At 55.0% G+C, this 18,888-nt stretch overlaps 1 protein-coding gene across 9 annotated transcripts in view; it reads left to right on the forward strand.

Moving 5' to 3' along the window:
- The window catches only part of HIVEP3 (HIVEP zinc finger 3), a 541,174-nt gene that overhangs the window by 513,834 nt on the left and 8,452 nt on the right, over positions 1 to 18,888 (forward strand). For all 9 annotated transcript variants that reach the window (XM_043461701.1, XM_043461703.1, XM_043461697.1 and 6 more), the window contains 2 exons: positions 9,024 to 9,199; positions 15,741 to 15,827. In XM_043461701.1, coding sequence (XP_043317636.1) covers positions 9,024 to 9,199; positions 15,741 to 15,827 — 263 coding nt within the window. The remainder of the gene's footprint in view (positions 1 to 9,023; positions 9,200 to 15,740; positions 15,828 to 18,888) is intronic.

Here is an 18,888-nt window from a genome sequence, read left to right on the forward strand (position 1 = left end):
GGCCCAGAACCCTGCTGCTCAGCCTCCCCTTCCTTAAATCCTGAGCACAGTGTGAAAGGCCCTGCAAGTCAGGGCCTGCTAAAGGCTGGGGCACCCCCATGTAAATGGGCACCTTTAAGAAGTCCACTCCTTGTTGGCAGTTTCACTTCTCTGAACACGACAGGCCCAGCTTCTGGCATCCTGCCTCCTTCCCTAATGTCACCGTCTGGTCGGAAACAGGGCCTTGGCTGCATTCTTTGGGCCTGAGCTGGTTTCAGCCCGGGCTGGGTGCCTGCTCTCGGTAGTTCTTAGGCTTCTGCACTCAGTCATTCACCGCACAGCGTCTCAAGTTACCGTATTAATTTCTTTAGAATAAAAGCCACCTCCTCTCTTTAGACCTGAGTGCTGTGTGTCAGACCCCTGAGCTGCTGTCTTCAGGGCAGCTGATGCTGTTTGCTGATGTCCCCCTAGAATGAGAAATCACACCAGAAAAATCGAGAAAACAGCCCCAATGGCACAGATGCAAGCCTGCAGAATAGTCATGGCCTCCGTGATGGGAGTGCTTCTGAAAAGTGTAAAGGAAGGCTTCTTGACCTGCCCTCCCCTCCTGTCTCTGTCAGGCAGCCTGGACTCCTGGAGTCTGTGCCCTCTTTCCTCTTACCCTTGCCTCTGCCCTGTCTTGGGCTCCATATAATTACAAAACCATCCCCCAGCTTCCAGGCCTCCCAGCCCACTCCATCCCCCACCCTGCACCAGATGGGGACTCCCAAAACAGGAGTCTCCCCAGTCAGATCTGATTCACCCACAAAAGTCACCTAAGACCCACCCGATCCTCCATGGCACTTTGTGAGTTGTCTGTGTCATGGGTTCTCTGTCTTTATTTTACCGTCTTTTAAGTGCCTGTTATTCATTCTGGAGACCAAGGTCAGAGTCTTATTTAGCTTTGCCTTTCTGGGCCAGGCTCAGACCAGGCCTTTGTAAGTATTATTGAGTAAATACATGGAATACTGCTTAAAATAGACGCTGCGCTGTCAGGCTCTGAGCCTATGCTTGTGTTACACATGTGCCGAGGAATTCTTGGCAGAGCAGGTCTGTCCCTAGACCCTGCGTTAAATGCCCCCACTCCTACTGGCTCAGTGGTAAAGGATCCGCCTGCCAATACAGGAGACCCTCAATCAATCCCTGGGTTAGGAAGATCCCCTGGAGAAGGAAATGACAACCCACTCCAGTATTCTTGCCTGGGAAACCCCATGGACAGAGGAGCCTGGCAGTTTATAGTCCATGGGGTCGCAGAAGAGTCAGACATGACTTAGCAACTAAACAGCAACCACCCCAGATGTAGTGATGTGACATGATTTCTGCAGAACCCTGACAAAATGAGAGTCTGTAATGTGTCCAGAACCATGTGAACTTCCCCCATGACCCACAGCTCAGCTTCCCCAGTATACTTGTCACCAAAGGGTGTGTTCCCAACCTCTTGGCAACAGAATATTTTTAGCAGATACACAGCTCAGTGCCACCTGGCACTTGCTTCTCTTTCCACAGACATCCCTTCCTTTCTGAGCCTCACCCAGAGAGCAACAAGTCACTGCAGACAAGCTGGTGGGCTTACTGTGGCCAGACCTCCAGGGGGCCAGTGACCACCGGGAACCAACCCTGAGCCTCGCTTCATGGGACACAGGCTGCCTGCAAGCGTGGGTTGCCTCAGAGGAACAGTGTGCACATTTCTGTTCGCATCTTCCTCTCCTTTTGCATGATTATACCCAGGCTGTGTGCCCCTGGGGGAAAGTGTATTTGGCTACAAGATCATAATAAAATCAGAATTTTGACAAGACTTTAAAATGTCCAAATCTGGAGGAGAGTTGAGAATTTTTAGGATAAACTATTAACAATATATGAAAACATCAATAATATACATTCAGAACAGCCTCCTCAGAGCTCAAATTAGGAAGGTCACACCGAGGTCATTGAGTTTATCCCCCTCATTCAAGAGAAAAATGAAGTTTGGTGGAAAGAGAAGTCATGAGTTTAAAGGTCAAGACAGGTATCTACTAGCCACATGACCTTGGGGAATTTACTCTGAGCCACAAGTTTAGCTCTGGGCTAAATCTGCCTCTCCTATTTTGCTTGCCTGAAACTGTTTTTTTAAAGAGGAGATTTTAAGTCTTAGAATTTCATAGCAATTAAGTGCCTGAGCTTTGTAACATGTGACCTTGGTTCAAATTCTGATTCTGTTAACTTGCTGTCTGTGTGACCTCAGGCAGGTTACTGAACCTCTCTGTGACTCTATTTTCTTATGGATGATGATTAAATTCCCTGTGGCATGGGGCTACCTTGTGGTTTAAATGAGGAAAGGTATGCCAAGCATTTAAAATAGTGTTCGGTACCCAGTAAGAGCTATCTAAGGGTATGCTAATATTATTATTATTATTTTTAATCTGGATTTGTGGTTTTCTTGAAAACCCAGAAGATCTGACAGCCTCATACAACACTTGGCTGGAAGGGTGTAGCCACTCTCCCTTTAGAGAGAGACTGTGACCTGCCTTCTAGCTCACTTCAGCCCCAACCTCTCCCTCCTCCTTGTACCTCCTCCGTTTCACTCAGTCGTGTGGCCAGCTCACCGCTCCTCCCCAACACACTCCCACCCTTCTAGTGCCCTGAGCCCCCATTTGGTCAGGAATCAGTATTTCTGTTTATTGGATAAATTTAGAGGATAAACAGGGCTTCCCTGGTGGCTTAGATGGTGACGAATCTGCCTGCAATGCATATGACCCGGGTTCGATCCGTGGGTCAGGAAGATCCCCTGGAGTAGGGAATGGCAACCCACTCCAGTATTTTTGCCTGGAGACTCCCATGAACAGAGGAGCCTGGCAGGCTACATGGGATCACAAAGAGTTGGACACAACGGAGGGACTGTCGCTTCTTTTCAGAGGGTAAATATACCCATTTTACAGCCCTGAAAGCCCCTCTGTCTCTGAGCTGCCATAACCACTCATTCTCTCCTGCTACAGGGCCTCCCCGCCTGGCTTCTGAGTGAACAGCACTAGTCACAGGGCCCTCACCACCTCACAGGGCAGCTTCACTGCTGAGTCTTCATCTTATGCAGAGTCTAAGAACAACTCACCTATCACCTTGCCCAAGATGCCATTTAATTTTCTCCACACCCCCTCTTCTGGAATCCAGAGCAGAAGGGATATGCCGTCTCCTTTCAGAGCTGTGCGCTGAGTTCCCAAGTGCTTGGGGAAAACTTCAGGTTTCAGAAATGCCTCCAAAAAGGCTGGAGCCACAACCCAAGGGGTCACATGCTGAATGGCCAGAGTCAGGCAGCTCAGCATCTCCAGTGGCAGGACTGGAGGGGAAGCTGCTGAAGGCAGGGGGTCAGACTGTCATCTGTAAGAGCACTGGGGGTCAGAGCTGGGTTCCGGTTCCTGCTTCACCACTTTCCAGCTGCCTTTGTGACTTTGGGCAAGACACACAGCCTCTGTTTCTGTTTCCTTCTCTGTCAGATGAAAATAATAAGACTCTCCTGATGAAGGGACTGTGCAAGATTCTCTTTCTTTTCCTTTGAATCCATGAGTCTCAGAGCTATAGCATAAGAATGAAAACAGACCCAGAAGATTCTGGCAGTTCTACTCCCCTCCTGGCAGCCTCACTCCCCTCCTGACCCAGGGCAGTGGAACAGAAAAGCTGCTTCCAGGCAAGGGTTCGGGAGCCCCGGTGCTGAGTAGTGACCCCAGGCCCCCACAGCCCTGGGCCTCAGGCAGTCAAGCTCAAGGTCTCTCTAAGACATTTTGGAATCCACAGAAACAGCTTTTTTTTTTTTTTTTTAAGACAAAACCAAGCATTTTCCAGACTGGCTGACATCCCTGGCTCATCAGAGCAGCAGAAGACAGGCAGGTGGTAGGGATCAGACAGCCGTGAGTCAGCTGTACCCAGGCAGCGAACTGTCCTGCAGGCTAGGCACAGGCAGGGGGTCGGGCAGGCACTTCCTCTGAGGTTGAAGGGCTGCCTCAGCTGGAGGGTGGAGAGGCCAGCAGACCTGGGAAGCAGGACCATGCCCCTGGGCGCCCCACCATGCATTTCTGGCTTCCTTCCCTGGCTCTTTGCAGGGCATTTTTCTGCAGCTGTCAACACCCTCAGTCCCACCCCGAGCTGGCAGCCTTTCAGGAAGGCTGCAGGAGAGCAGTGCTGTTCTCCTCTGTCTGCAGTCTTACAGGCCCCTGGGCACCCCAGAGAAGGAAGGTGCTAAGGAAACCTTGGTCCGTATCACCTAAAATCATCCAGGCAGCATCTGTGCAGGGACAGGGGACAAAGTGGAAAAGATGCTGATGGTGTGATCTTGGTCACATCACTTGAACTCCCTGGGCCTTGGTTCACATTTGTATAAATGGGAACAGTGGCCAAGGGCTGGTGGGAGGACTGAATGACCTCAGGCCTGTGGCAGTGACTGGTGCATCTAAGGGCAAAGTTTGACTGTTTTCGCTGGAAGGGAAGTGATTTCACCAAGGTCGCCCAGCACGTTCACACGGGAGCCGGGACTCAGACTCAGCTCTCATGCTGACCTCGGAAATGGCAACCCACTCCAGTATTCTTGCTTGAAGAATCCCATGGACAGAGGAGCCTGGTGGGCTACAATCCACAGGGTCGCAAAGAGTCGGACACGACTGAGCGACTACACTTTCTTTCACTTTCTCTATGCACAGAGCGGTTCCTACCAGAAAGTAGGGGGTGTTCTGCCAGCCAGTCCACCATAGTTGGGAGGGACTGCCCATGTGCCGCGTCCGTGGGGAGCCCACAGTGTCAGACTGAACTTGTGCTCAGAGACTCGTGTTGTGGGAGCTTCTTGACTGAGGGTCTCTAGTAGACACGAGGAAAGAAGGCCCTGGCTTGGCTCCCGTCTGTCCAGCAATGCCTACCGAGCATCAGTACTTTGCTAGGCCCGGGGGATGCACCAGTGGATGAGGCAGATGTGTCCCCCGCCCCTGTGGGGCTAACTAACAGGGACTACCCTGTGAGGGTCCATGACAGGACACACAGCTTGACAGGTGCCGTGAAGGGGGAGTGGGTGGGACCCCCAGGCCCATGGGGGTGTGAGAGAGGGCTCTGAAGGAAGGGGCCTATTGGCAGAGCCCTGAAGGAGACAGACAGACAGTAGCAGGTGGGGGCGGGGGGCAGGGGAGGGAGGGTAGGGGGAGGTGGAAGGCCAGAGGAAAGGGACTCGGAGGCAAGGGATGACATTTGGTGTGGTTGGCGGAGAAGCGCCGTGAAGGGAAGAGTTGGAGGGGTAGCTGGACCGGGAGGTGCCCGGAGCCTGCAGCACCCGCTGAGTGAGGGGCGGGGCTTTATGGAGCGCAGCGGGAGGAGCACTGAGTGGACCCTTGGGCTGGGAGGAGCCGCAGGATGGGCGGTGTTTGGGGAGAGTCCCCTCTGGCTGTCTGGAGAAGAAAGTATGCAGTGGTGCAGGAGAGAGGACTGTGGCTGCTGGGAGGTGGGCCTCCCTGGAACGCATGTCGCATGTGGCGTTGACAGGCATGGTGCTGGACTGACCGAGAAGACTGAAGCATGTGGAGGCACCAGGGACGCTGGCCTGGCCACTGCCGGGTGTGCATGCCGTTTACTGACGTAGGGACCCAGGAGGCAGTGTGGTCCACGTGCGGGGCGTGGAAACAGGGTTCTGGGAATGTGGGCCGTGAGGTGCTTGGAGACCCCCGGGGAGACGCCGAGAGGGCAGCTGGGTGTACAGCAGAGCGGTCAGGGCTGGAGAGACAGAGGAGCCATGAGCATCCAGGGGGAAAGTCAGGTGTGTGTGGAGGAGCTCACCTGGAGGCAGGTGTGAGGGGAGAAGCGTGCAGGTTGGTACCGGTGGGGAGGGTGGGGGTGCAGAGAAGGAACTTGCCGAGGAGACCCGGTCACCAAGCCAGCAGGTATCTCCAGATGGTAGGCAACAGGGCTGACGGGATAAAGCCACTGTCACTCGGATTTAGCAGCCCGTGACATTGACAGGAACAGTCGGCAGGGGAGCTGGGCTGGGCCGATGAGGAGGCGTGACTGCCAGCAGGACGAGGGAAGCAGGTGGAGCGGTCGCTGGGGCCGGCTGAGGTCTGGGGGGCGGGGGCTGCAGCTGCTGGGTACCAGGAGAGCTGAGCTCGCATGCACAGTGGTGGGATGTGTCCAGAGGTGGAGGCCTGAAGCTGCTGGGAAGGGGTGGGATCTCACAGGGAGATCCCTCTAAGGGACCATCCAGCCTCCGGCACAGACTGGAGGGACAGCCTGGGCTGGGAAGGGGAGGAGGGCCCAGCCCACACCAGACAGCTGCCCCACACCTGTCCCTGGACTTGGTCCTTTGGGAACCACCAAGCTGCATGACCCTAGGACTGGCCTCTGAGGAGCAGAGAAGTCAGAGGCTCCAGGCTGGCCAACCAGAACTGCCCTCTCCCAGTCCTGGGACCCTAGGGGCCACCCTTCCCCTGATCCCCATCACCTGGACCCTGCTGATTGCCTCCTCCTCTCACCTCTTTTCTCTGGCTCCCAAATCACATTCTTTCCTGGTTCTTTATCAGGATCTCTCTGCTTGGGGGTGGCTTTTGGCACCATCTTTCTACCCACCCTTACCTTTGGGTGCTTCCTGGGCCCTCTCACTGTCCTTTTTCTGTTTTCGTACTCTCTTGAGTAGTCACCTGCCTCCTCAAAAAGCTACACGTCCCATCCTGAGTCCCATGGAATTCTGGTTGTGTGTGGACATTTCTTCAGTTCTCTCATGAGCATCTCACATTCAGTAGTTAAGGACTAGAATCCTGTACTGTTTCTCTCTAAGCCCGTGGCTGGTACCACTTGAGCTAGCTAAGTTGAAATCTTTGTTACTCCTGCATGGTGCCCCCTGTATCATCCAGACAGCCGCCAGGACCTATAGATTCTACATCCAGAAGGCTTCGAATCCCTGTCGTACAATACGTGTGTCTTGTACCCAGATTCTGTTTCTCCTCTTGCAGACCATTCCCCATGGCACCAAGGAAGTATCCTCTGTTGAGACTTTATGTTTATCTTTAAGACAGCTTTAACCAAGTCTCAGCTTTTTGGCATGGCCTTCAAGGCTGATGATGATCCAGTCTGCCCTGCCCACCAAACTCTCCAGGCATCTTAACACTCGTGCCTTTGCTGCTGGGGTGCCTGCCTGGGGTCCTCTGTTCTTGCCTCCATCTCTCAGCATCCTCTCTAGCCCCTCTCAACCCAGGCTCCTCCCTTGTACTCCCCAGCAGGTTGTGCACCTTCCATGGAGTGTGACAAAGCGGTGTCCGGGGTTTCATATATGCCTTCTCACCCCACCCCCTGAATCACGGCACCACCCTTGGAGGCTCGAGCAGAGTCCTTTCTCTGTGTACGTGTGTGTCTCCATTTGGGCACCCACCTGTGGTTTAAACTCGCTATTGAGGGAGAACAAAGGGGCTGAGGGTAGCCAAGTTCGATGGACTGTCTGCCTCCTTCTGAGTTGTCTTATGTACAGAGGGAGGCACATAATGTGGTAGAAATTGGAGCAGCTGTAGGCCTGGGTGGGAGGGGGTGAAAGACAGGGGACCCAAAGGCTCCATCGTGGTTGGAAGTGAGAGGGGAGAGGCTGTCATGGAACCTCCGAGCAGGGCAGAGTGGAAGTGGTGTGGTGTGTGCGTGCATCTGAGCGTGAGTGTTGGTGATCACTGTGCCTCTGCCCACTGGCTCCCTCCCTCAGAGTCCCCTCCTGCGGGCCCATCCTGGTGGCATTCTCTCAGCTGTGAGCTGATGGTCCCAGTGGAGCAGAACTGAATCCCAGCCACTGTCACTTCCTACACCTTCCCCTATCCCAAGTCCCCTCCCTGCCTCTCTGAACCCCCACCCAGAATCTGAGTTGCCAAACCTCCTGGGTGGGAGGGAGATGTACAGGTGAGTGTGGACACAGGCAGGCCTTCTGCTGGGCATTGGCGGCAGACTCTGCAGGAGGAGAAAGCCACACCTCTCCTAAGGTGCCTATGCCCTTGGACCCTGGGCCTCACAATCAGAAAGCTCTTCTCCTGGAATTATGCCAGGATTTCCTCCAAGGGCCCTGCCACAGCCTTCCCATCCCTGTCAAGACACTCACACATCTACAGAGTTAGGCCAACACGGCGTTCTGAGGAGGATGGTATCGAGTGAGCTTGTGGAACTCATGTGTTCCTTCTAAGTGGAAATAAGAGCATTCTGATTCATGGCCAAGAGCGCAGTGGCCCTGAGGCCCAGCAGGCAGGCCGGCCGCCCCAGGAGGCTCCTGCAGGCTGACGGTACTTCCTGCTAGGACCCCAGGTGATCCCTGGAGAGAGGCCAGGTGGCTGGAATCTGGGTCCTGAGAGCTTCCTGCTCAGCTCAAGACGGAAAAGACTGGAGAGAGTGCTTCGGGCCCCGGCTGTCTTGACTCTGAGGACCAGGAAATAAAGCGCCCTCCGCTCTCCCGTCACGTGCGCGTCTGGCGGGCCTCCGAGCGGACTGTTTTGGTGCTGGTCGCCCCTCGTGGGGGATGGACAGGCTCTGGGGCAGGCAGATTCAGAAGTTCTGTCCCTTTCTAGCTGTGGAAGCCTCGGGCTCTCCGTGGCGGTTGTGACTGGGCGTGGGCAGGTGTCCGGCAACAGGGTGAGCACTGGCTCAGTGGTGGCTGCCGGAGCTGTGGTTGTCATCTGTTATAGTCTCTCTGTTACACGGTGGCCCAGAGCGGCTGCTCTTTGGAAGCAGAAGCTGATGATGAGGCTGGATATGGGCCAGAGACCCTCTGTGCTCCTGTGGCTTCCCTCCTGGCCAGGAACACCAGGGCCTGCTGCCTCTGAGGGACAGGAGGGGGCGCGCCCCCCACTCCCCGTCTGAGGACAGGGCAGGTGCGGGCTCCATGGCGGATCCCCCACCCCTGGTTCTCTCTGCTCCGCGTCCCCCTCTCCCCCCGCCCCTAAGAGCTGGATGAGGCCAGGAAGCGCGTGCATCTTCTGAGGTGGGAACCTGCCTCCTCTCCTCCTTTTTTGTTACTTTACCATGACGCCTGTTGCTCATAGGTACAAATCAAACGAAGAGTATGTATATGTGCGAGGCCGCGGCCGAGGGAAATATGTTTGTGAGGAGTGTGGAATTCGCTGCAAGAAGCCCAGCATGCTGAAGAAACACATCCGCACCCACACTGACGTCCGGCCCTATGTGTGCAAGCACTGTCACTTTGCTTTTAAAACCAAAGGTAAGAGACGGTCAGCGGAGCACTGGCCCTGCCCGCTGCAGGGAGCTCCCCTCTGGGAGCTCCAGCACAGAGCCCGGGGCCTGGACCTCTCTGCCTGGGGCCTGAGCAGCCCTGATTTCCGGGCTCCCCAGTTACAGAGCAGCCCGCTGCAGACGGGGCAGTGTCACCGTCGGCTGCCCAGCCTGTCCTCTTAGATCCCACACTGGCCCCATCCACCCTCCACCCATGCGATTCCCACCACGGCCAGGCGGTGGCACTCTAGCGCACAGCTCCTGGTTTTGTATTTGATCTCATCACCCCGCTTCCTTTTGCATGTCTCCTTAGCCCTTTATCCACCGACCTGATGAGTTCCAGCATCCACACTGGTCACTGCCACTCTTGAGTTTGGAAATCCATTCCACCCCGAGCCACTTAACACACTCGCATGGTCACTTCTCATGCCAGACTTTGCCTCCACCTCGCCTCACCACTCAGACCGTGTTCCTGCTCTGCCCAGCTTCTCCGCAGCCCTCAGCACTGGGCTGGGCTCTCCCCTCACCCTGACTGGCAGCCCCTGTCATTCCTGCCCTGGCCACGCAGCACCTCAGGGTCAGCTCAGGCTCTGGCAGTCACCTGTGAGAGGAAGGCGGACTGGCCAGTGAGGGTATGAATCCAAAGGGCTGTGTTGGATGATGCGGGCAGCCATGGCCACTGCAGCCACCCAGGACCCAGGCGTGAACCAGTGAGGCTGAGTCCGCGAGACTTGGACCGAGCTAGTCTCTGCTCCTTCCACGGGCTGCTCCTACAGGGCAGGAAAGGCATCGTGACCCACTTCTTCTTTCCTGGTAACCGAGCAGACCAAGGTGCCTCAGAGGGAGGCCCGGGCTCTCAGCAAACCTGGTGGCTTCAACCTCTTGTGCTTGGCAGATTTCTGGCTCAGGGTTTGGGCACGAGGGTCCTGCCTTCTCCTTCGGGCAAGTTGGGGGCCTCCACGACAGCTCCCTCCAGGGCCACATGTTTTTTCAGTGGATGCAACTTGAGAGCGGGTTCGGCTTTGGTGCCCGTTAGCCTTCCTCTTGTGGGTATAGCTGCTCCCAAAGAGAGAGGCTGGGTGGCTCTGAGGAGGCCGCTCTGGACTTTGAGTCTTCTTCCTCCTCCTGATCCCTTCCCTTCTCTCAGCGCTAGGTTGGGGGCAGTTTATCTCACCCCCTCGCTCACGGCCCCCTCTCTGACTGGGTGCTCGTCTCTGGTCTCCTGACCCCGTCAGCCTGTCCTCCTCTGTCCTCGGCGCCATCATTCCCAAATGGAGCTCGAACTTCTCCGCCGAGGTTTTGATTCAGATACAGGCGACCATCCTCCTTCCTTGCCCTGACCCTCTTCTTTCTTGGTGTCTCATCAACAACAGTCCAGAGGGTCCAGAGAGGACGGATAGGCCTGCAGCCCGGCCGTGTGCAGGACACTCACCTAGCAGGCCTCGGCTCTAGTCCTGGGCTCCATGCCCCACCTGCCCCCCTCTGGCCTTAGGGAGCCATTTGGGACTTTCTGGAGGAGAGAGATGGAAATTCAATAATTGGATAGCCATTCACCAACAATTCAGATAATGGTCTTTGACTCTGAATGCCAAAAACCTTTTGTCCAAGCCCCCCCATGAAAGTAAAGAAAATGAGTCTCCCCCCTTCCTGCCCCGCAAGCCAGAAATGACTGTTAAAGCTGGAGCTATAGCTATCAGCTAGGACCCCTGCCTCTGGGGCATAATCCCCACCACCTTCTTCTTGTCTGGAAGGACCGGCAAAATCAGGTGGCCAACCAGGTGGCCTCCAGAGTGGATCTCTGCTGATCCAACTCCCAGGCCATCCAGGGGACCACACCATCCTATCCTCAGCGTTAGGAGCCCAGTCCTGAGAGCGCCCCCTCCCCACCCCCACCCCCCAGCCCAGGGCCACGCAGAGCTGCCCACCACCTCGGGGAGCCATCATCCTGCATGTAAGACTGGAAAGATCCACTGAGCCGAGTCCCTGGCCAGAGCAGTCTCCCAGAGCAATCTCTTTTCAATTCTCTCTGGCTTTATTGAGAGCAAAGGCCTAGTCTTTTTCCGCCAAGTCTGAGAGAGGTCTGGGTCCCTGGCAGGAACACCCCTTTTCCAGGAGACTCCTGCATTGGAAGCCACACAGCTAAGCTATCTGCAGTCCCTTCCTGGGTCCCCCTGAGCCTTGGAGGGTCCAGAGCACATAACCTGCATGGAATGTCAGCAGGCCCCCTGAGTGCCAGAGGGCGGAGCCTGGGATGGAACCTGGGGGCGGAGCCCTGAAGGCCCCGCCCAGGAGGATTCCCTCTCACCCCGTGATGGGGCATGTGCTGAGCTCTCTGCCAAGGCTCCTAGAACCTTCTGAAAGACAAAACCTTCCAGAGCCAGAGCAGTGAGCGCATCTGAGATAGTGGAATCTCAGACTCTGGGAGGTAGAGAGCGGCTAGTATGGGCGGTGACAGATGGAAGCAGAGCCAGCTCACGCTTGGCTGTCTCTGCACGAAGCAGGAGAGTGAGGGAAGCCATGAGACACAGAAGCTCTCCTTACTCCCCGGACCCTTCAGCCATCAGCCCAGATACCAAAGGAGATAGCCTTCTCTCAGGGCTCCATCCAGCTGCCTCCATCTCCTCCCTCCCCTCGTCCTTGGGCTCAGGCTGCACGAGAGATGAAGCTGGGCCCGGCGGTCCTCAGGGCCCTCCGTCACCACTGCCTGGCTGCACCGGCTAGGGAGCCTTCCTGTCCGTCTCTGTCTGCCTGTCTGTGTCTCCGTCTCTGTGTCAGACGTTGTGACAGCAGCTCCGGTCCCTGGGTGCTCGCACCGGCTTGTCTCAGTGAGTGAGGCCAGGGAAGGCCCACTGGGATGTCCCCGTGGAGGTCTGGGGTCCTGTGTCCTCTTCTGAGAAGGTTCCCCAAGGCCAGCAGAAGGGCTGTGCTGGGTACAGGCCCTTGCGCCGATCGCCTGCGGACCGAGCTGGCAGTTTGGAGCAGCCCTCGGGGGCTGAGGGAGGGTGGTTGGTCAAAGCCCAAAGCCAAATGCGGTAGACACGGTCTTCAGCTGATGCTCTTGGTGGAAGATCCACCTGTGTTCCAGACGCCCATCATTTCCATCCGCTTGCCTTTCCTCCTTCATTCCAGGACTATCAGGTTTGGGATGGGGGAGCTGGGATGATGGCAAAAAGCTGTGAACTCTGCTTGGAAAGCTGAAGCTCTGACCCTTGACAAGGAAATGGTGTCCAGACCAAAAAAGACACCTGCGGCCATTTGGTTCACCTCCCTCAATTCACAGAGGAGCAGGCAGGCCTACAGAGGGGATACTCAGGGAGGGTTCTGGGTAACACTCAGGGCTGCACATCCACCCCTGTGTCCCCATGGCCTATCCCAGCAGCCACTCAGACTCCCAGCTCTTCTCTGCAGCCTCCGGGGCAGGGGCAGAGGAGAAGCTGGCATCCAGGGGCTGCCTGGCACCCTCTCCTGGGGTTACTGAGCCCAGACAGACTGGTGAAGACATTTGCATCATAGCCATCATCTCAGCATCTCTCTCTCTTCCACAACCAGCGTGTGGCTGTGGCAGTCTCCCAGGTGCTCAATAAACACTGATTGTTGGAGGCGGGGGGTGGGGGAGCACACAGTATGGGAAGGAAGGAGGTTCCACGCAGTGGCATCTGCTCTCTGCCAGGCACGCTCTGCGGCCACTCTACCTGTGTTTGTTTGTCAGCTTCTCCCAGCATCCCCACGAGGTAGGTACAGCTTTACAGTTGCAGAAACTGGGGCTCAAAAGGTTAAGACACTTGCCCAAGAACACATAGCTAGCAAGCGACAGAGCCCAGACTAAGACCCAAGGCCACCAAGCTCCTCCATGCCTTGGTCTGTTTCACCAGTATGGAGCACACAAGGCACCTGCAGTCCTGAGACCTGACTCCAGACAGGCTCTGCCCTAACTGGCCGCGTGGCTTTGGCTGTTTGGTTCTCCGTGATGGTGAACAGGAGCTGTCCCAGAGCATCCCGTCTCCTGAGACAAATGATTATCTCGTCCAGTGGCATCATAGCACCAGGGCCAGGAGTCCGAACAGAAGCAGGAAGACTCTGGGCCTGGTAGGGGGTGGGTTACATGGTCTGTGAGGTTCCTCCCAACACTTTACTTCTGTGATGAGAAGAACATTTCCCACTTACGGTGATTATGCACCCATAGTGTGCTCAGCACCTGACTTGGTTAAGTAAGAGACCCAACCCTTCCAGACAGAACAGGTCCAGCAATAATGTCATAGCCAAGATGAGTAGTGTGGCTAGTCCCCTGGGGTCTGGGGTAGTCAGGGGATGGCAGGCTGGTCTCAGAACCTCAGGGGACATTTGATCTCTCTGGCCTATGGAACACTCCCGCTGCCTTGACCGCCCCTTGACATCCTGCTCAGGCTTTGCCTGCTCACAACAGTGGGGGCAGAGGCCCATGATGTTAGACAGGGACGTTAGGGATCCTCTGGCCCTGGGATGACTCGAAGTTATGACTCTGCTCCCCATTTGGCCAGGAGTAGTACCATTGCCTGCAAAAGCCCGTGGACAGAGGAGCCTGGTAGGCTGCAGTCCATGGGGTCGCTACGAGTCGGACACGACTGAGCGACTTCGTTTTCACTTTTCACTTTCACGCATTGGAGAAGGAAATGGCAACCCACTCCAGTGTTCTTGCCTGGAGAATCCCAGGGACGGGGGAGCCTGGTGGGCTGACGTTTATGGGGTCGCACAGAGTCAGACACGACTGAAGTGACTTAGCAGCAACAGCAGCAGCAGAAGATCCAGGTTTCTGTCCAGTTAAAGGAAGAAAATCTAAGGGAAGGATGGAGTCACAGACTAGGACTAGCAGGAGGGAAGGGGAAAGAAACAGCTTCTATCCATCTCTGCTGCCCTTGACCTGCACACCTCAGGCAATCTCAGCTTAAGGCTCCTGATACCTCTGAGCAAAACTCTTAAGTTTCCTTATAATTCTCAGAATAATTAAGAAAAACCCTTTCATTCATGCATGGGTGCTCTCTCCCTAGTCACCCATCCATCCTCCCATTTATCCATTTCTGCTATCTTCTCATCCTAAGAGTTTGTCTTCCTATCCATTTGTTTTCCCATCCTCCCCTCTCATCTGCTTCTCCCCCTCTCCCATTTGTCCTCCCACCAGTCCATCCTTCCATCCACCTGCCCATTCTTTTATCCTCCTGTCTGTCTGCCTTCCCATTTATGTGTGCTGCATCCATCCATCCATCCAACCAGCCCTTCTCCCACTTGCCCAGGTCTCCTTCTCTCCCATTCTCATCTACTCATATGTTTAGTGATCTATTTTCCATCTATCCTTCTATTTATTTTTATCCTCCATCTGTCTGTCCATCTGCTTATCTGCTTGAGTATCCCACCCATCTGTCTGGATCCTTCCTCTTCATCCTGTTTGTCACTCTATATTTCCTCTTACCCACTGCTCCATCCATCCATATATCTGTCCACCAGTCTTTCTCCACATCTGTTCCTGGAGTCCATTCTTCTGTCTTTCATCCATCTGTTCAAACCTGCTAATAAGAGGAGTGAGACAGAGTACCTGACTCAAGGGCCTTGTGATTTATTATATGAAGGACCACATGGAAATATAGCAATCACCAGAGCAACAGTGAGCACATCATAGCTGGAGGCGATTGCTGAGCCCAAAGGAACATCCTGAGGCCCCCGGCCTGCATCCTGCGGCGAGCGGGGGCTCCTCTGCTGGTCCTTCGTGAGCGCTCCTGCTCGTAGGGCTTTGTGACCTGTGAAGCGCCATGGGAGAATCAGTGTCATGGTGTTTCCCCTGATTCCACACAGCTGCTGCCTCTGCCCTTCAGTCCACTGCGGACACAAACAGCCACCCCCCAAGGGCTAAAGTCATGGGGAGGATGGAGCCTTTGTTCAGCCTTCCCTGTGTGCACCGCCCTTGGCCGTGTCTGTATGGCAGTGACCTTGGAGGCCCAGGAAGGGGACGTGATTCTCTAAGAAAGTCAGGACTTGGACCCCAGCCTTGTGGCCCCCAGGTCCCTGTCTAGCAGACTTCACTATGCCTTCTGCCCTTTCTCCATGTCTATTAATAGCAGTAACTTTGTCCTGGTTCCTCCTCCCAAACCCTAAGATCCCTCCCTGTGGGCTGGCCTAGCAGACAGAAGGGCATCCTCGGCACCCACTCCCATGCTAGTTCATGGGCTGGCTCCCTGCTCTCATCCCAGCATTTGAGATGGTCAGCAATCCTGTCACCAGCTTCTGGGTCCAAAAGGCAGGAAAAAACTATTGCATATGACTTGTCTTTTAATCTCCTTTTGTTTTTTTTAACCAGCATCTCACTTCCTCATTGTACTCTCTGTCCCCTCACAGCCCCTTACCCACCCTACCCAGCTCCTCTGTACCATCGTGCACGGCGGCCATGGCTGCACCCCCCACCTGAGCTCCTGGGCAGAGGGATGCCCTGGCGCCTGCCCCGCCAGGCGCCACCCTGGCCCCCTGCCCTCCAGCCATGCCTGAGTCTTCTCATTCCTTTCCAGGGAATCTGACTAAGCATATGAAGTCGAAGGCCCACAGCAAAAAGTGCCAAGAGACGGGGGTGCTGGAGGAGCTGGAAGCCGAAGAAGGTAATGAATTGCCAACTCCCTCCTCCCCCTCCCCCATCTTCCCCTCCCTCTCCTAGCCCCCTGGTCCTCCTCCTCATCTCTGTCCTCCTTGCCTCTGCTTCCCCTCTTCCTCTCCTTCCTCACCCTCTTCTCCAGTTTTCCCAAATACAAAGAGACAAAGGTTAAGTTCACAGAATGATGGCACCCACGCCCCTCCTTCTTACAGCACGCGCCTGGAGCCAGAGCACTTGTGCATTGCTGTCTGTCACGCAGTGGAGCACCCAGCACCCAGTGGGCACTCAGTGAATGTATGGTGGTTACATTAATACATGAGTAATTATAGTCAACATTGATTGAGCACCCACTCTGTCAGGCATACTCTGGACACGTGCTGTGGTTATCTTGGCAAATCTTCACAATGACACAGTGAGGTACATACTTTTATATGCTCCACACCCACACTCACACCTCCACACTATGGACATGGGCTTGATGCCCAGGTCTTTTAAAGCTAGGGGCTTTAAAAAGATCTGAAGTCAGGCAGACCTGACAGCCCCCTGTCACCTCTCAATCCCATCCCACGTCCCAGCACCGCACTCCAGCCTCAGTCCCCCAGTAGCAAGAGTAGAGCCATATTAGGGCCAGTTTCTGTGAAGACAAGGCAGAGGGGAAGGCGAATCCAAGTCAGCATGTCTGGCTGGGCCCTGCCAGGCCCCAGCATCCAAGAAGGAGGCCAGAGCAGCTTTGGGGGGTAGATAAGCAACCAGAGATGTTCCTTCTGCAGTGAGCAAACCTTTGACCAGATCCCCTAAAATCAGAGTCAAGAGAGTGTGAAAAAGAGAGGTGTGTGTTCCTGTGTCTTATTTCTTTCTGCTTATCTGATTTGGGAATGTATGTGCAATCTTAAAAACAAGTTAGATCATATTTCCTTTTAGGTTAAATGAATCAGCTTTATTGAACAGAATACAGTGAACTCGGAGCTGTGGGCTCCAAAATGAGAATGTGGGGTTACCAAGTTTATCAAGAAAGTACATCAAGCCATTTACAGATGTCTCATTAAGTCCTCATAACTGTGGTAGAAACTTGTGTCACTCCTTTTTAAATTGAAGACATTTAGTAAAGCTCAAACAGGTTATGGAATTTGCCTGAGGTCAGACAAAAACCCTGGGTCCATGCCACTCCAGTGCCTGGTGGGCTGGACAGGGGAGCTGCACCCAAGCCCAGAGCCCTGCCTGGGGCACCCTGAACTGTCTCTGACCCTCTTTCAGCTTCATGTTCCCAATGAGGCCAAAAAAGATGACCTTATTTGAGAACGCATGAAATCAGTGCAATCGTTCTAGAAATAATTCCTGCCAGCACCAGCCCTATTCTAAGTTCTACTCTAGGTGCTAGAGATTCTTCAATGAATGAAATATAGTTCCTGTCCTCCGGAAGCCTGCATTCTAGAGGGGAGCCGGGTAGTGAACAAATGTGGGATAGGGCAAGAGCCTTGAGTGTGAACCAAAGCACCCATGACAGGTAAGGAAGTGTGGGGAGCGGCCTCTCTGTTCAGGTGATGTGAGCCGCGAGGATGAGGCAGGGGTCAGGAAGCCATGTGGAGCCCGGGGAAGGGCTCTCCCTGCAGGTGGAACAGCAGGTGCAGAACCCCTGAGGGCAAGAGTCAGAGAGAGCTGTGGCTGTGAAGGTCAAGGGATGGATTTAGCCGCGTGCTGGAGCAACTGCCCTGACTCTGTATGCAGAGCATGGCCGGTAGGGGGCGCGGCTGGAGGCACTGATGCAGGCGAGCACGTGTTGGACTGGGTGGGCGGAGGGAGGTGGAGAAACGTGCCGTCAGATTTTGCTGACACATCAGGGCGGGGGGCGGGCGGAGGGTGGAGGGTGAACGCATGAGAATAAAAGAGCCAAGGATGATTTCCGAGGTTTATGGCCTAGGAAACGTGAAGGATGGTGTTGCCATTTCCCGCGATGATGAAGATTCGGGGAGGAGTTTGTCTGTTAGACGCGAAGTTGGGAGGTGGCCAGGCCGGCGCCGCAGCCCCGCCCCTGAGGGTGAGGAGGTTGAGCACCAGCGCCACCGTGTGGCCAGACCCCACCAGCGCCCCGGAGCGCTTCGTTCCACCCGCCCCAGGCCCCAGAGAGGCGGGACTTTGTGGAGATTGACAGTGAGGGGCATTAGGAATGGTCGATAGGCAGGGGCCTCCCGTAGAGCCCTGCAAGAGCCCAGATGTGGGGGGCCTGGCGAACCTTGTGCTGGGCAGGGGATTCTTGGCTTCCATCACTCCTGAGCTGGGTGCCTAGCTAGGGCAGGGCACCAGCCCTCTCTGTCCCTCAGCTTCTTCGTCTGTTACAAAGAGACTTTAGGATCTTTCCTGCTGAATATGAGGAACCGCTGATCCTGACTCCCTGACTAGTAGCACTACCCTTCTGACCTTCAACTGCAGCATGAGATGCTGGCTGTGCTGCCAGTGTGTTGAGGTTGTGGGGTACTTGGGGTGAGAAGAGCTGAGGTTTATTGGATACTTACTAGGTGTCAGACCCTCACAATCCTCCCAACAGCTTCATAAGGTGGCTTTTATTCCTCTTACCCCTCCCCCCCCGCCATTTTACAGACGAGGAAACTGAACCCAGAAAGAAAAAGTAAATTATTCAACATTACACAGTAAGGAAGGGGTGGGACTGAGATTCAAACCCAGACCATTTCCTGCTTCTCAGTGCATAAAAACATTTTTAAACTGGCAGCATAATGATGCAGGGGTTATAAACCTTAGGCCTGACTCAGCCATTACTTTCTGGGTGACCTTGGGGAAGCATTTGCCTGCTCTGGGCGTGGGTTTCCCCACAGTTGACAAGAGGTGAGGCTAGGTGAACTCCTGGGGCTAAAGTCTTAGGGCAAAGCTTGAAGGTATGTTTTGCTCCCCCCTCACGACCCCTGTTCTCTGGTCCCCAGCCCCTTCCCCCGCTCTGGTCATTCTGCTCCCAGCTGCCAGGAGGTCATGCCCTTGGCCGCCCTTCACCTGACAGCTCCAGCTCCTCCACCCCGTAGTTTTTGATCTACATCTTCTTGAATGCCGACTGTCATCCA

This window comes from Cervus canadensis, chromosome 2, assembly GCF_019320065.1.
Source record: "Cervus canadensis isolate Bull #8, Minnesota chromosome 2, ASM1932006v1, whole genome shotgun sequence".
Classification (NCBI taxonomy): domain Eukaryota; kingdom Metazoa; phylum Chordata; class Mammalia; order Artiodactyla; family Cervidae; genus Cervus; species Cervus canadensis.